At 42.6% G+C, this 13,896-nt stretch overlaps 1 protein-coding gene across 1 annotated transcript; it reads left to right on the top strand.

The window, feature by feature from the left end:
• The first annotated feature begins 1,459 nt into the window (after positions 1–1,459).
• Positions 1,460–3,937, top strand: LOC118841991 (polyserase-2-like). Its single transcript, XM_036749706.1, has one exon. The coding sequence runs from the start codon at positions 1,460–1,462 to the stop codon at positions 3,935–3,937; it is 2,478 nt and encodes an 825-aa protein (XP_036605601.1).
• Positions 3,938–13,896: the final 9,959 nt, after the last annotated feature.

Below are 13,896 nucleotides of genomic sequence, written 5' to 3'. Positions count from 1 at the left end.
TCTTCATCTGTATGAAGAGTCGGATGTGTATGGATTGAGAGTTGGAAGAGCTGGAAGAGTATGAATGAGCTGGAGAAGGAAATAGTGAGCCACTCCAGTATCTGTGCCAAGAAAACCCCAAATAGGGTCACAAAGAGTCAGATGAAATTGAAAAATTACTAAATAACAACTCATTGTGCAGGTTATGGTTATATAAGGATTTATAAGTTCCTACCCTCAAAGAACTTAGAGTCCATATGAAGGTAAAAGTGATGAGCATGCCTTGCCTCCTTATAGGGATATTATGAGGAAGACATTTTGTATACTCTGATGTCCAATATGCATGTGAATTATTATATTTTTAATTATTGCTATGACAGCATAAAAAGTTAGACATTAAAAATCAACACAGGTTAAGTGGTTCAGACAGTAAACGATACAGATATTCCAGCATCTGGAATATCTGGGGCTGTTGGCGTAGCCATGGAGCCTTTACAAAAGGTCTGTATGGCACTTTACGTAGGTTAGCTCTTTAGATCTGAAGATGGCTTCATGGAGGACCTGGAATTTCCAGTTCAGGCAAAGAGAGTGGGACAAGTCTTGGTAATGAAGTAGGAATGACATGGCACATTCTAAGAGCCACGAACAGACTAGTCTGCCTGCCTCGAAGAGTTGACATAGAGTGGTGACTGCAGATAAAGCGGGAGAAGTAGGTAAACGTTGGAGGTTACATGTGGTTTGTCTTCAGCTCCAGGTAAGTCCTGGAGTCAGACTTCAAATGCTGGCTTTGCGATCACTCACATGACATTTAGCCTTTCTGAGTTTTCATATCATCACCTGTGAAATGGGAGTAATAGTACTTGCAATGCCTACCTCACATGGTCATTGTAAGGAAAGCACTGTGGAATATGATTACAAGGATACTTTAGGTCAATGGGAAATCTAGTGTTAGGGTGGCACAGTGGATAAAGTGCCAGGCCTGAAGCCAGGAACACTCATCTTTCTGAGTTCAAATTTGGCCTCTGACACGTACTAGCTGTGTGACCCTGGGCAAGTCACTTAACCCTGTTTGCCTTAGTTTCCTCATTGGTTGGAGAAGGAAATGGTAGCCACTCTAGTATCTCTGCCAAGAAAACCCCAAATGGGGTCATGAAGAATCTGATACAACTGCAAACAACTTCAGATGAGGTCACAAAAAGCCCAAAGCAATTGAAAAGACTGAACATGACAACAATAGAAATCATAAAGGCACAAATGAATTACACTGTGTCATTGCCCCGGGGATAACAGCTGTTCTCTAGTTCCATAACAATTCATTAGGAGATTAAAAAGGTGAAGCCCCAAGTCCCCACCCTTGTATTCCCCTATTCACACGGTGACAGGAAGAAACATGTTTGTACAGGTGAAGAAGACATCCAGCAAAGTGGGTGGTTTAAAAACCTGCCGAGAGAGTTCTGGTGTCTCCTGACCCAGCAGCACCATGTTCCCAATTCTGCTCATTCTTCTGCTGCTGGCCCTCCACCCGACCCCAGGAAAAACACAAGAACCGGAATGTGGTCGAAGCCGCCCCCGGCACCGTATTGTGGGTGGCTCCAATGCCATGCCGGGAGACTGGCCATGGCAGGTGAGTCTGCACAGTGACGGATTCCCCATCTGTGGCGGCTCCCTCATTACTGAATCCTGGGTCCTCTCTGCTGCTCACTGTGTGGTAGAGGATGGGACTCTGAGGCCACCAGAGGAGTTTGCAGTGTACCTGGGCTTGTACTCTCAGTTGAATCAGTTGATGCAGGATCACGGACAGTACCGGGACATAACAGAAATTCTGGTCCCGGACAATTACACTGATGCAGAGTTTGGGAGTGACATTGCCCTGTTGCATCTGTCTGAACCTGCTAACCTCACCGAGTTTGTGCAGACCATCTGCCTGCCCCAGGCCAATCACCGATTCCCCCACGGAGCCTCCTGCTGGGCCACAGGCTGGGGAGACATACATGAAAGCATATGGCTGCCAGCACCTCAGCTGCTCCAGGAGTTGGAACTGGAGATCATTGGACCATCAACCTGTCAGTGTTTCTTTAACTCCAAAGACCCCTTCAACTCAACAATTCAGCTACTACCAGGGATGTTATGTGCTGGCTTTAAGGAAGGCAGAAAGGATACCTGCCAGGGGGACTCAGGCGGTCCACTGGTCTGTGAGGAGGCAGGTCAATGGTTCCTGGCTGGAATCACCAGTTTTGGCCATGGCTGTGCAAGGAGGAACCGTCCAGGTATCTTCACAGCTGTAGCAGCCTATGAAAGCTGGATCCGGGAACGAGTGACTGGTGCGTCCTTCCCTGAACAACCCAAGCCTGTTGCACCACATATGCCAGAGGAGCCCCCTAGCAACTGCACCCTCGCTTTGCCAGAATGTGGTAGTGCCCCCAGACCTGGTCATTGGCCCTGGAAGGCTATTGTAGTTAACGCACCATCCAGTCCCTGCCATGGAGTGATGGTAGCAGAGAAATGGGTCCTCGCACCAGCCACCTGCTTTCTGGGCCTAGAACTAGACCCTACCAACTGGCAAGTGATCCTCCCAAGTGCAAGAAGGGTACCAGTCGCCCAAGTTGTGTTAAATAGCAACTACACATTGGATTATGGGTATGACTTGGCCCTTTTGGAGCTTGAAGTGCCTGTAAAGTTCACTGAAGACAGAAGGCCTGTGTGCTTGCCCAAGTCATATCACTACTTTCTGCCTAAGGGCCGTTGTCATCTGATCCAATGGGGCCCTGGAGATGTACCCTCTGTCAACAATTCCCTGCTGGAGGCTGAAATGATGGCAGCCTGGTGGTGTTATTGCCTCCATGGCCAGGAGGGGGAGGAAGTGCCTCAGCCTCTAATGAACCCTAGAATCCTGTGTGCTCACTACCAAGAGGAGGAGGAGATGAGCAGCTGTTGGTTTGGTAGCCGCTGGAGCCTCCTATGCCAGGAATCTGGGACCTGGTTTCTGGCAGGTGTTTCGGGGCCCACAGAAAGCTGTGTTCGTCCTCGCGTCTTCTCCCCAGTGCAACTTCACAGCCACTGGATTGCCCGTGTCGCCCTTACGGCCTTCCTGGAAGATCAACTGGCCTGGAACTGGGCAACTGGAGTGGTGGCACCAGAGACCTGTCCCCTCAAAACCAAATATGGAGCTTGCGGCCTTAGACTAGAGATGTTGGAAAATAGTAATCCATGGCCCTGGATGGCAGAGGTGCATGGGACCAGGGGTGGAGTTTGCATAGGCAGCCTGGTGAGCCCTAGTTGGGTCCTAGCACCTACTCATTGTGTGACCAGACAAGCCTCCACTGCAGCTGGTCTCCAGGTTCACCTGGGTACAGCAGGATCCCAGGGCTACCAGGTGTCACGGTCAATTACCAGCATTCACTTTCCCTATGGTATGGGATCCAGAGCACCCCTAGTCCTCCTGAAACTAGAGACCAAGGTGGAGTCCTCTCCCTCTACCCTGCCTGTTTGCCTCCATTCTGGACCTCCCCCAAGTGACACAAGCTGCTGGGTGCTGGGCTGGAAAGACTTTGCAAACCGAGTTCCCACGGCCTCTCCAGTCAGCATCTTGTCCTCCAAAAGTTGCCGCTGCCTCTATGATGATACACTGCCCTATGGAACCATCTGTGTCCAGTATTCCAAGGAAATGGACAGATCTGGGATGGACTCAGGGTCATCTCTCCTGTGTGAAGAAGAAAGAGGTTCCTGGGTCCTGGTTGGGATATCCCTAGAGGGAAGCCAGGAACTTTTTACCCCAGTGGGAACCCAGGAGCCCTGGATCTCCCAGACTGTAGGGGAGGCATCCTTTTTGGCCAAGTCCAAGTTCAGTGGAGTCTTGTGGGACACCAGTGGCCTTTGCCCCCCAGACCTGAGCAGTGCCGCAACAGTTCCAAGAGCTGCCCTTCTAATGTTTTTACCTCTGGTTCTCCTACGACTTTGAGGGCAAGGGGAAACGATGCAAATGTCCCTGTTTCTCTTCCCTTCCCATCTGCCTCTTGCTGGAATGTGCTCAGACCAGTTCCAGACTGGGAACCTCGAAAGCTCCCCCCCACCCACACAGCCCCTGTGTGACGGTGATGACAGAACTGTTCAACCCTTGGTGTCTAATTGGACTTGTGTTCCAACCACACCTAATTTGAGCCAAGAATTCTGGTGGTGGAATGAATACCTGAGTTAATAAACACAATACCAACATTGCCAAAAATAAATAAATATGAAAACCCGCCGAGAGGACAGGTGGGACATTAGTTAAAAAAAAAAAATCCTGGAATAGACTGAGAATATTGCTGGGTTTCCAAATGCCCTGCAGGGCACCTCTCTGTGTCATTCCGATTACCTTATGCACCTCCTTGATTATAGATCCCTCTAAAGCACTGAGGTCAGAAGCAATAAAGGATGAAATGTGGCTATTCTCCCTTAGAGACCCAGCCGACAGACCAATATGTTTTCCCTTTCTTGACAGCTGTTAGGAAGGTGATACATAATAAATTCGAGGCTTCCCCTTGGCACCAGACTTTTTCTGATGACAGGTTCTGAAGAAAAAAAATTGAAATGATCAAAGAGGCAATATTGTGCCACCAGAAAATTGCCCTGTTTCCTGATCTGCCTCGAAATACAGCAAAAGGCAATGACGGCTTTTGCTCCATGCTACCAACACTGGTGGGAAGGACTGAATTTCTTCCTCATGACAATCACCCCCACTCCCCACCCCCCATATACACTCCCTGAAATTTGCTTTGCAATTACCACTGGACCATCCTGCATGCAGTAGAAATATCCCCAGGCTTCCCTCACCAGGTTTTCCCATGGTACCTGCCTGCTAGGATTCATTTCTGCCCCCCCTCCCAAAGCCCTGGAGGTCACAGGACTGTATGTACTGGACAGATTGCCTTTTTGCCACCACCCTATGCATTCCTGCCCACCCCCTTTAATTTGCCCCAGGTATACGTTATACCTAGGCATCTAGGTAGGGCAGTGGATAGAGTGCTGGGCCCGGAGTCAGGAAGACTCATCTTCCTGAGTGCAAATCTGGCCTCAGTTACTTCCTAGCTGTGTGACCCTGGGGAAGTCACTTAACCCTATTTGCCTCTGTTTCCTCATATATAAAATGAGCTGAAGGAGGAATCAGCAAATCACTCCAGTATCTTTGCCAAGAAAACCCCAAACAGGATTGTGAAGAGTTAGACACAACTGAACAACAACCAAAACAGTTTTTACCTTAGTTACCTAGTAACTGTCTTTTCACAGTGCCACTGACTGCCCTATTTTTAGGTCATGGCAATTTGGTGCATTGTCATGTGGATAAATTGAAATAAAATTTGTAAAGCATTTAGAACAGTGCCTGGAACATAGTGGATACTTCCTGCTATGCCTCTAAGGTTACTTTGTATCTACTTTTAAATATTTCTATCTATGTAGGTATCTATCCTTCTGTCTATTTCCATGTTGTCTCCTCTACTAGAATGGAAGCTCCTTGAGGGAAGGGACTATTTTCAATTTGTCTTTCTCCCACTCTTACCTTAGTACATGATATCTAAATAAATAATCAATAAAGAATTGTTGATTGACTGCTTCGGGTACACATGAGACCTTTATTTCTGTTTTTGTCTTCTTCGGAATGTATGAACAACAGTCGGATCTTTGGGCCAATAGTATGAAGAGTTGAGTGATTTTCTTCACAAAATTCCCAATTGTTTTCCAGAATAGTCATACCAGTTCACACTTCTGCCAACATTATATTGCATTCTTTTCTTCCCATAGACTCCCAACATTGACTATTTCCATCTTTTGTCATCTTTCCCAATTTGTTGCATGGGAGGTAAAACCTTAGACTTGCTTTGATTGAATTTATCTTATTAATGACTTGTGGCCATCTTTAATACAGCTCTTGATAGTTTGCAATTGTTTTTGAAAGCAGTTTATATTCTTTGATCATGTAACCACTGGGGAATAGTTCTTGGGCCTTAGGTATGTTTTAATCAATCAATAAATATTTTTTCAGGGGCTATATGTCTACAAGTCAAAAAGTATTTAAGTACCTATGTGCCACACCCTGTGCTAGGTGATAGAGATACAAAGAAAGGCAAAAGAAAAAAAAAAACCCTTCTTTCAAGGAGCTCACAACCCAGTAGGAGAGACAATATGCAAATAACTATATACCAATAAGATACATACAGGATGAATTGGAGGTTAAAGAGGAATAGGAAAGGCTTCTTGCAGAAGGCTGGACTTTGGTTGAGACTTGAAAGAAGCCAGAGAAACCAAGAGGTAGAAATGAGGAGGAAGAGAGTTCCTGGCATGGGGGATAGCTAGTGAAAATGCAGAGTTGGAAGGTGAAATGTCCTACTTAAGGAACAGGAATGAGGCCAGTGTCACTGAATTGTAGAGTACATGGAGAAGAGAAAGATAGAAGACCAGAAAGGTACAAAAGGACCAGGTTGTAAAGCATTTTAGAAGCCAAAGAGAGGATTTTATATTTGATCCTGAAGGCAACAGAGAACCGCTGGAGTTTATTGATTTCAGTGAGGAGGGGTAACATGGTCAGACCTGCACTTCAGGAAGATAAATTTAGCATCTAAGTGGAAGATGGACTAGAGTGGGGAGAGGGTTGAGTCAGGGAGAGCAAACAGAAGACTATAACAGTAGCCCATGTGTGAGGTAATGAGGGCTTGCACCAGGCTGATGGAAGTGTTAAAGGAGAGAATGTAACATATATGAGAGAGGTTAGGAAAGTAAGATTGACAGAAATAGCAACTGATTGGCTATGGGGGAGGAAGATAGTGAGAAAGATTGAGGAGTTAAGGGTAACATCCATTTTTAATCCTAGGTGACCAGGAAGATGATAGCACCCTCAGCAGAAATGAGGAAGTTAGAAAGAAGACAGAGTTTGGGGAAAAGATAATGAATTCAGTTTTGTCTTGAATATCAGACTTTTTTTTCAAAAACGTTTGACAAAAATATTTTCCCCAATTAATAGTTTCTCTTTTCATCCAAGCTACATTACTTTGTTCTTTAAAAATAATTTACATTTCAAATGATCGAAATTATATTTTATGACCTCCTTTATCCCTTATTTGTTAAATAATTCTTAATCATTGTTAAAGGTATCTCCCATCCCTTCTAATTTATTTTATGATATGGTATTTTATATTTATGTAGGATATCTATGTGCAGCTAATCGTGGTATGTAAAATGGTGATCTAAAGCTATTTTCTCCCAAATTGCTTGTAGAAGTTCTTGTCAAATGGGGACTCCTTCAGGTGTGTGTATGTGTGAGTGTGTGTGTGTGTGTGTGTGTGTGTGTGTGTGTGTACATGTGCATGTAATGTTCCAGGGCTATTCAGTTGACTTTTTATGCTTCCTTTTCTTTTAAAGACGGAAAATTGGAACTCCAAATCAGAGACCCTGTGGAAAGAGTTCTTTCAGTGTTAACATTTTTGCTCAGTTGTCTTCTAAAGTCACCTCCCCCCCAACCCTGAGTGTAGTTTCCTCAATCTCTGGTAGAGTTTCCCCAATCTACTCAGTAAAACTACTGTTTTCCCTGCTCTTCAGTGACTCCCTCCTAGTGCTCCCTTCCCCTCCAGTGTTGTCCCTAATATTCTTAAAATGTGTCCCTCACTATCCCTTTCTTTCTATTTGATGACCAGTATTTATGGATTCCATTAATATGTTTCAAAGACAAATAGGTTTTTAAAGAATATAATATAAGCTGTTTCTCTTTTTGATCCTGTGAAATAGACAGGGAAGATATCATTATCCCTGTTTTTATAGATGAAGAAACTTGGGCTTAAAGAAGTTAGATTAGTTGCCCATGGATTTATAGATAATAAGTAACAAAGTTCAGACTGGAACCCAGGTGTAACAACAATGTTGCTAGCAGCTGTGGTGGGGGTGTAAGACCAATAACACCAGCACACAGGAGGGCTGCTAGCACAGATTCTTTGATCTGCTTTGCTAAAGGAAAGCAACTTTAAGGGGTTAACAATCTTACTTTAATTAAACATACATTCATCATTCACTTAGTTCAAGGGGAAAAGTCAGCACCCTAAACTTCAGAGAAAATACAAACACAAATTATAAGCAGAAATTATAAACAGAGAAAATAACACAAATCAGACAGGTTTCTAATTGTCTGACCATAGCAATGCATACATAGTTACCAGAGAGAGAAGCACCAACATCTGGGTTCTCAAAGCCAAAGGGCTCATTAGTGGCTACCCAGAGTCTCATCTTGCTGAATCACACAAACACTCTTCCAATCAGTGAGCCCCAAAGCAAAATGCTAACCTCAGAGTATATATACCGTTTTCAATCAAGGACTCTTGATTCAATCAAAGACTCTCAATTCAAACAAAGGCAAGACTCAATCAAAAGCACTCGATTGCCTTAATGTTGAGAAGCACTCCAAAAGAAAAAAATGGCAAAAAGTCCCACTTTGCTTGCATTACACCAGGCTATAACAGCAATTTCATTTTTCCCCATTACGCCTCATTGTAACTTGTAAATGAAATATTCTAGAAGGTTCCATCAAAACATCTACCCGAGATGGCTTGAGTATAGTCTTTCTGAGATAGCAGAACTAATAATAATGACATATTTATATAGGGCTTTAAAATGATCAAAATGCTCACCTTACAACCACTCCTACGGTGGAGTAAGTAGGTAGTTCAATCATCATTAGCCCAGATGAGCAAACTATCGCTCTGAGAGACTGAATGACTTTCTGAAGGTCCCATAGCTCAGAGGTGGCAGAGACAAATTCAGCCTTCCTGACTCCAGGTCTAAAATTCTTTACACTATGGTATTCTGTCTTCTATAAAACTATTCACAAATAAATGGGTAAGATTATTTTTTAGCCAATGCTAGTAATAGTCATTTAATATACAAATATCATCTTTTCTATAAAAAATAAATTTTCAAATACATGATATTTTAAATCACATTAACTTGTCATGAAAAACTGGTTAAATCTACTTTTTTGGAAGATACTTGAAACATATTTAGCATTAATTAAATCTTCAAGGAGAGAGGATTAGGGGAAAAGGAGAATATGGGGTTCTTCAGGTGTTCTTGAATCACTTTGAATTGCCCTTGAATTTGCAAGCAAACTTTTTCATTCAATATAAACTTCCTCTTTTGGTTCTCTATGCATGTTATTCACCTTGCTTAAAGTAAAATGGGTGAAACTTTTACAATCTTCACCTATGTTAGCAGTTTATAATTGTTTTTCATGTAAATAAAGAACTTGCTGTTCTTTATTTCTGACCCCCAACCCCCAAATAACTCTCCGAGAAGTGTGACTCTGGAGTCTCTTTTTATTTTCCCAGGGAAATATATAACTGTTTTAGATAATCAGTTATGTTCATTTCAGCCTTAGCCTCCATCTGGTACAATGCTCCACTATTAGACCTTAAAAAAGATATATTATTCCAATAGCAAAAGCATTTAATAAAGATATAAAATGAGTGATAAAAACAAATAACAAGAGAGTGAATCAAGTAGTAAAATCATTTTCTTCCCATAAACAAATAGACACACTCTACAACTTCCCAAATGGAAGAATAAGATAGAAATTGCCAAGGGAAATTTTATATGGAAGAAACCATTCTTAAGTATATGGGCAAATAGGGTGTCTGGTTCCTCCTTCCCCTCTACCTGCCATTCTCCTCTCACCAGGTCTACCTAGAGATCTCTGAAGCCTCTCATCTGAGTCCTGTGTTTATCAAAATTCTTCCAGGACTCCTGGGATTGGGAGACATCATGGCTCCACATACTCCTCAAGCATGGTAGAGTGGAAAGAAAATGGGTTCTGCTATGCCCAAAGGGCTATAAAAATGTGCATACCCTTTGACCCAGCAATACTGCTCCCAGAGTTGTATTCCAAAGATATCATTAAAATGAGAAAAGGAATGACATGTACAAAAATATTTATAGCAGCTCTTTTGGTGGTGGCCAAGAACTGGAAATCGAGGGTAGGCCCATCAATTGGGGAATGGCTAAACAAGTTGTGGTATATGAATGTAATAAAATACTATTGTGCTTTAAGAAATGGTGAACATGTGGACTTCAGAAAAACCTGAAAAGACTTATATGAACTGATGCTGAGTGAAGGGAGCAGAAACAGGAGAACATTGTACACAGTAACAGCCACAATGTGTGGGGACTGATTTTGATAGACTTAGCCCTTCTCAGAAATGCAAGGACCTAAAACTTTTCCAAAGGACTCATGATGGAAAATGCCATCTACATCCAGAGAAAGAACTATGGAGTTGGAATGCTGAGTGAAGCAGGCTCTTTTCTCTTTTGTTTTGTTTTGTTTTGTTTTCTTTCTCATGGTTTTTCCCCTTCATTATAATTCTTCAGTGTAACATGATTAATGTGAAAATGTGTTTAATAAGAATGTATGTGTGGAGCACATATTAGATTGCATGCCATCTTGGGGAAGGAGGGGAGAGGGAGAGGGAGAAAATTTAAAACTTATGGAAGTGAATGTTGAAAACTGAAAATAAATAAACAAATTTTAAAAAAAAGAAAAAAAAGGAAATGGGTTCTGGAGCCAGGATCTGAGTTCAAATCCCATCTTTGACACTGGTTACCTATGTAACTTTGGGCAACTCATTAACTATTCCTGGGCCTCAGGTTTCTCAACTATCAAATGAATAGTTTGGATTACATGAGTTTTGAGTCCCTTCCAGCTCTATATCTCTTATCTTTCCCATTTAATTATAGCCTAGAGCTTGCCTCAGTAGCAGAAGGGATCTTGCAACTCAGAAGTACCCCAGTAGCGTCTAGATGAGCCCAAGCACCCTTCCAGGCCACTTCCTCTTTCTTCTCTCCCTTTTTCCAGACTGTTGCTCTTGTCCCAGCATGTGTTCCAGAATTTTGATGTCCTGAACTTTCTCCAAAGAACAGTATCTCCCTTTCCCCATAACTGAGGAACTGGAGCTCACACTGGTAGGCTTCAATTAAACCTTCATCAATTATGTATCACCTCCAGGGGCACAATGTTGGGGAGAGCAGATGTCTTGAAGAAAAAAAATACCTTGGAGAAATATTACAAAGGTGAGATTAGAGGTTTCTTGGGGGAAATTATGGGAAAATATCTGGGGAGAGGAACAGAATTGGGGCATATATAGGAAAATGGAGAATCTGTGTAAGTTAATGATCTCTCAGTTTTCTTTGGTTCTAATGTTCTCTGTCTATATAATTTGGTAGGGAGGACAGAAGGGAATAAGAGGTAAGCAATAAGTGCAATGTAATAGATGACCTTGAAGATGACTCATAGGAACTTTTAATATTCTAACTGATCAGAGTAAATGTCTTCACACAAGCAAATACTACATTGAGGCAACTAGGTTGCTCAGAGTATTGGACTTGAAGTCAGGAAGGACTGAGTTCAAATCTTGTTTTCAGACAATTATTGGCTGTATGACCCTGGACAAGTCACTTAACCTCTGTTTGCCTCAGTTTCGTCATCTTTAAAATAAAGATAAATAATAGCACCTAGCTCCCAGGGTTGTTTAGATAACACTTATAAAGTACTCTTTGTTATTGTTCAGTTGTTTCAGTTTCATCAAACCCTTTATGGCCCATTTGGCATTTTCTTGGCAAAGATACTGGAGTGGTTTTGCATTTTCTTCTCTAGCTTATTTTACATAAGAGGAAACTGAGGCAAACAGGGTTAAGTGACTTGCCCCGGACACACAATCAGTAAGTGTCTGAGGCCAGATTTGAACTCCTGTTTTCTTGACTCCAGGCCCAGCCCTCTATCCACTACACCACTTAGCTGCCTCTGTAAAGTATTTTGCAAACCTTAAAGCATTATGTAAATGCTAGTTGTTATTATTTCTCTTCTATGATTCTCCTGTAAACATTCCTTCTCAAGGGTTCCTTTCATTATCCAAATTCATATTCAATGTCTATGTCATACCCATAAATTATAAATTCTGTGTGTGTGTCTGTGTCTGTGTCTCTGTGTGCGTGTGCGTGTGCGTGTGTGTGTGTGTGTGTGTGTGTGTGTGTATGTCTGTGTGTCTGTGTGTCTGTGTCTGTGTCTGTGTACTAAGGATTGTGGCTAATGCCCGCATACAAAGGTTGGATTACCGCAGTGGTAAATCTTCAGAAACAGTTGGTAGCTCTGATGGCTTCCGTACTGCCATCTGGACTGTGGTCATTTTGAAAGTTAACTCTTTACTTCTTCTAATTGGTGTGGATATTGTTGCTTATTCTGTTAGATTAAATATAAAGCGAAGAAAAACCACCCTTCAACCACAAAGATGCCATTTTAGATACACAGTGAGATTCCCTTTGTGAGTTAGTCAGGAATGAATCATCAAGCTACTTAAAGCCAGAGGCCCCAGTAAATCTAAGCCTTTGATGAAACTTGTTTTTGTTTAACTAAGTGAAATAGAGCCAAATATTCAGCCTTTTTCATTCCACATGTGAAAGGGGAACAAGTTTTTCTAAAGGTGTGTGAGCCAGCCTTAACTCCCTCCATACCCCGCTCACCCCCTCCCATACTTCCCCTCATCCACCCCCAAAAGTAAAGACTGCTGTCTTTGCCCAAAGCATTTGCAACTAGCAGGGTTGTGCACGGAGATGACCAATCCATAAGCAAAGCAGTACTAGGATAGTATCCCAGCATCCATCATACATAGTACCTGACATTAATAAATATTGATTTGATTAGGTCTGCTTTGAACATGCTACAAGACTACCTCTCATCACCAAAATGTCCCCCAAGGACTATCACATCACTATTGGTATCACTTTATTTTCCCCAGAAGATCCCAAAGTTCCCATATGCATGGGTTAAGGGAGAGGTATTCACATCCATTAATGCATTAGGCTGTAAGTTTATTTCTGTTTATTAGCTAATTGTCTCCTAGCAGAGAACATTGTCCTGAAGGGGTGGGTCCATTGTTTCAGCACCAGTCCCCACCAGAGCCCAACTTTCTTATGTTTATTCCATACCCATTCTTTATCTCTCCATCCCCAGCACTTCCCAAATAATCCCATACCTGACTAGCATGTTAAATTAGCTTTTTTTTGTATTAGGGAGAAAGAACGAGAACCAAAAAGGAGCAAACAGAACAGTCAGTGGGGAAGGAACCAAATAGCACAGTGGAAATATGGTAGCCATTAACTTTCTGATGGCGAGGTGGAAAGAAGAGACTTCTTGCTGAGATATTAGAGAGAGGGCTATCCATGATCACTTCCCCCATCCAGTGGGGTCTTGGGGGGAGGAAGTGAGAGTGTCTCTGAGGGGGCTATCTCACCCCAAATAAATTCAATCTGTATCACAGGGGTTGTACCTCCTGTGGCCTGGATGTGCATTCAACAATTCTCTGGCTTTCTTGATGCAAGCACCGGGAAAGAAACAAATTGGAGGTACTGACTCTTCCCTACCTCAAGATGGAGAACATATACGGTCCCCTCAAACTTCTTGCTTCCTTCTTTTCTTTTGCCTTTCCCCCCACAAAAACTTCATGAACTATCCTAGTCACCTCCACACGTAACTTCTCAGTGTTTCTATCTAAAACATCTGATGCCATGAATTCTGGGAATTCTTGTCCTTGTAATTGATGGGGGCAAACCAACGTGATGTGTCTGTGTTGAATATATACGGCAGCATGGTAGAGTAGAAAAAGTCCTGGGTTTGGAGTCCTCTGAATCCCTGCTGTGACCCTGAACAAGTCATTTTTCCTCCCTTCACCTCTAAGTTCCCTTCAAGCACTCTTTACATGATTCTGTGATACCATATATAGAATTAAGCTGGAAGCCACTAGGAAGCTGCTCAAACAGGACCCCATTAGCAGATCTATTTCAGTGGAGCTCCTCCCCTTAGGTACAGTAAATTTCTACTATCTAGCCATCTGCCAAAGAATAGATTGAGTCATA

The sequence above is a fragment of the Trichosurus vulpecula genome, chromosome 1, assembly GCF_011100635.1.
Source record: "Trichosurus vulpecula isolate mTriVul1 chromosome 1, mTriVul1.pri, whole genome shotgun sequence".
Classification (NCBI taxonomy): domain Eukaryota; kingdom Metazoa; phylum Chordata; class Mammalia; order Diprotodontia; family Phalangeridae; genus Trichosurus; species Trichosurus vulpecula.
Note: the sequence above shows the minus strand (reverse complement) of the source record. Positions and strands in the feature narration are given on the sequence as shown.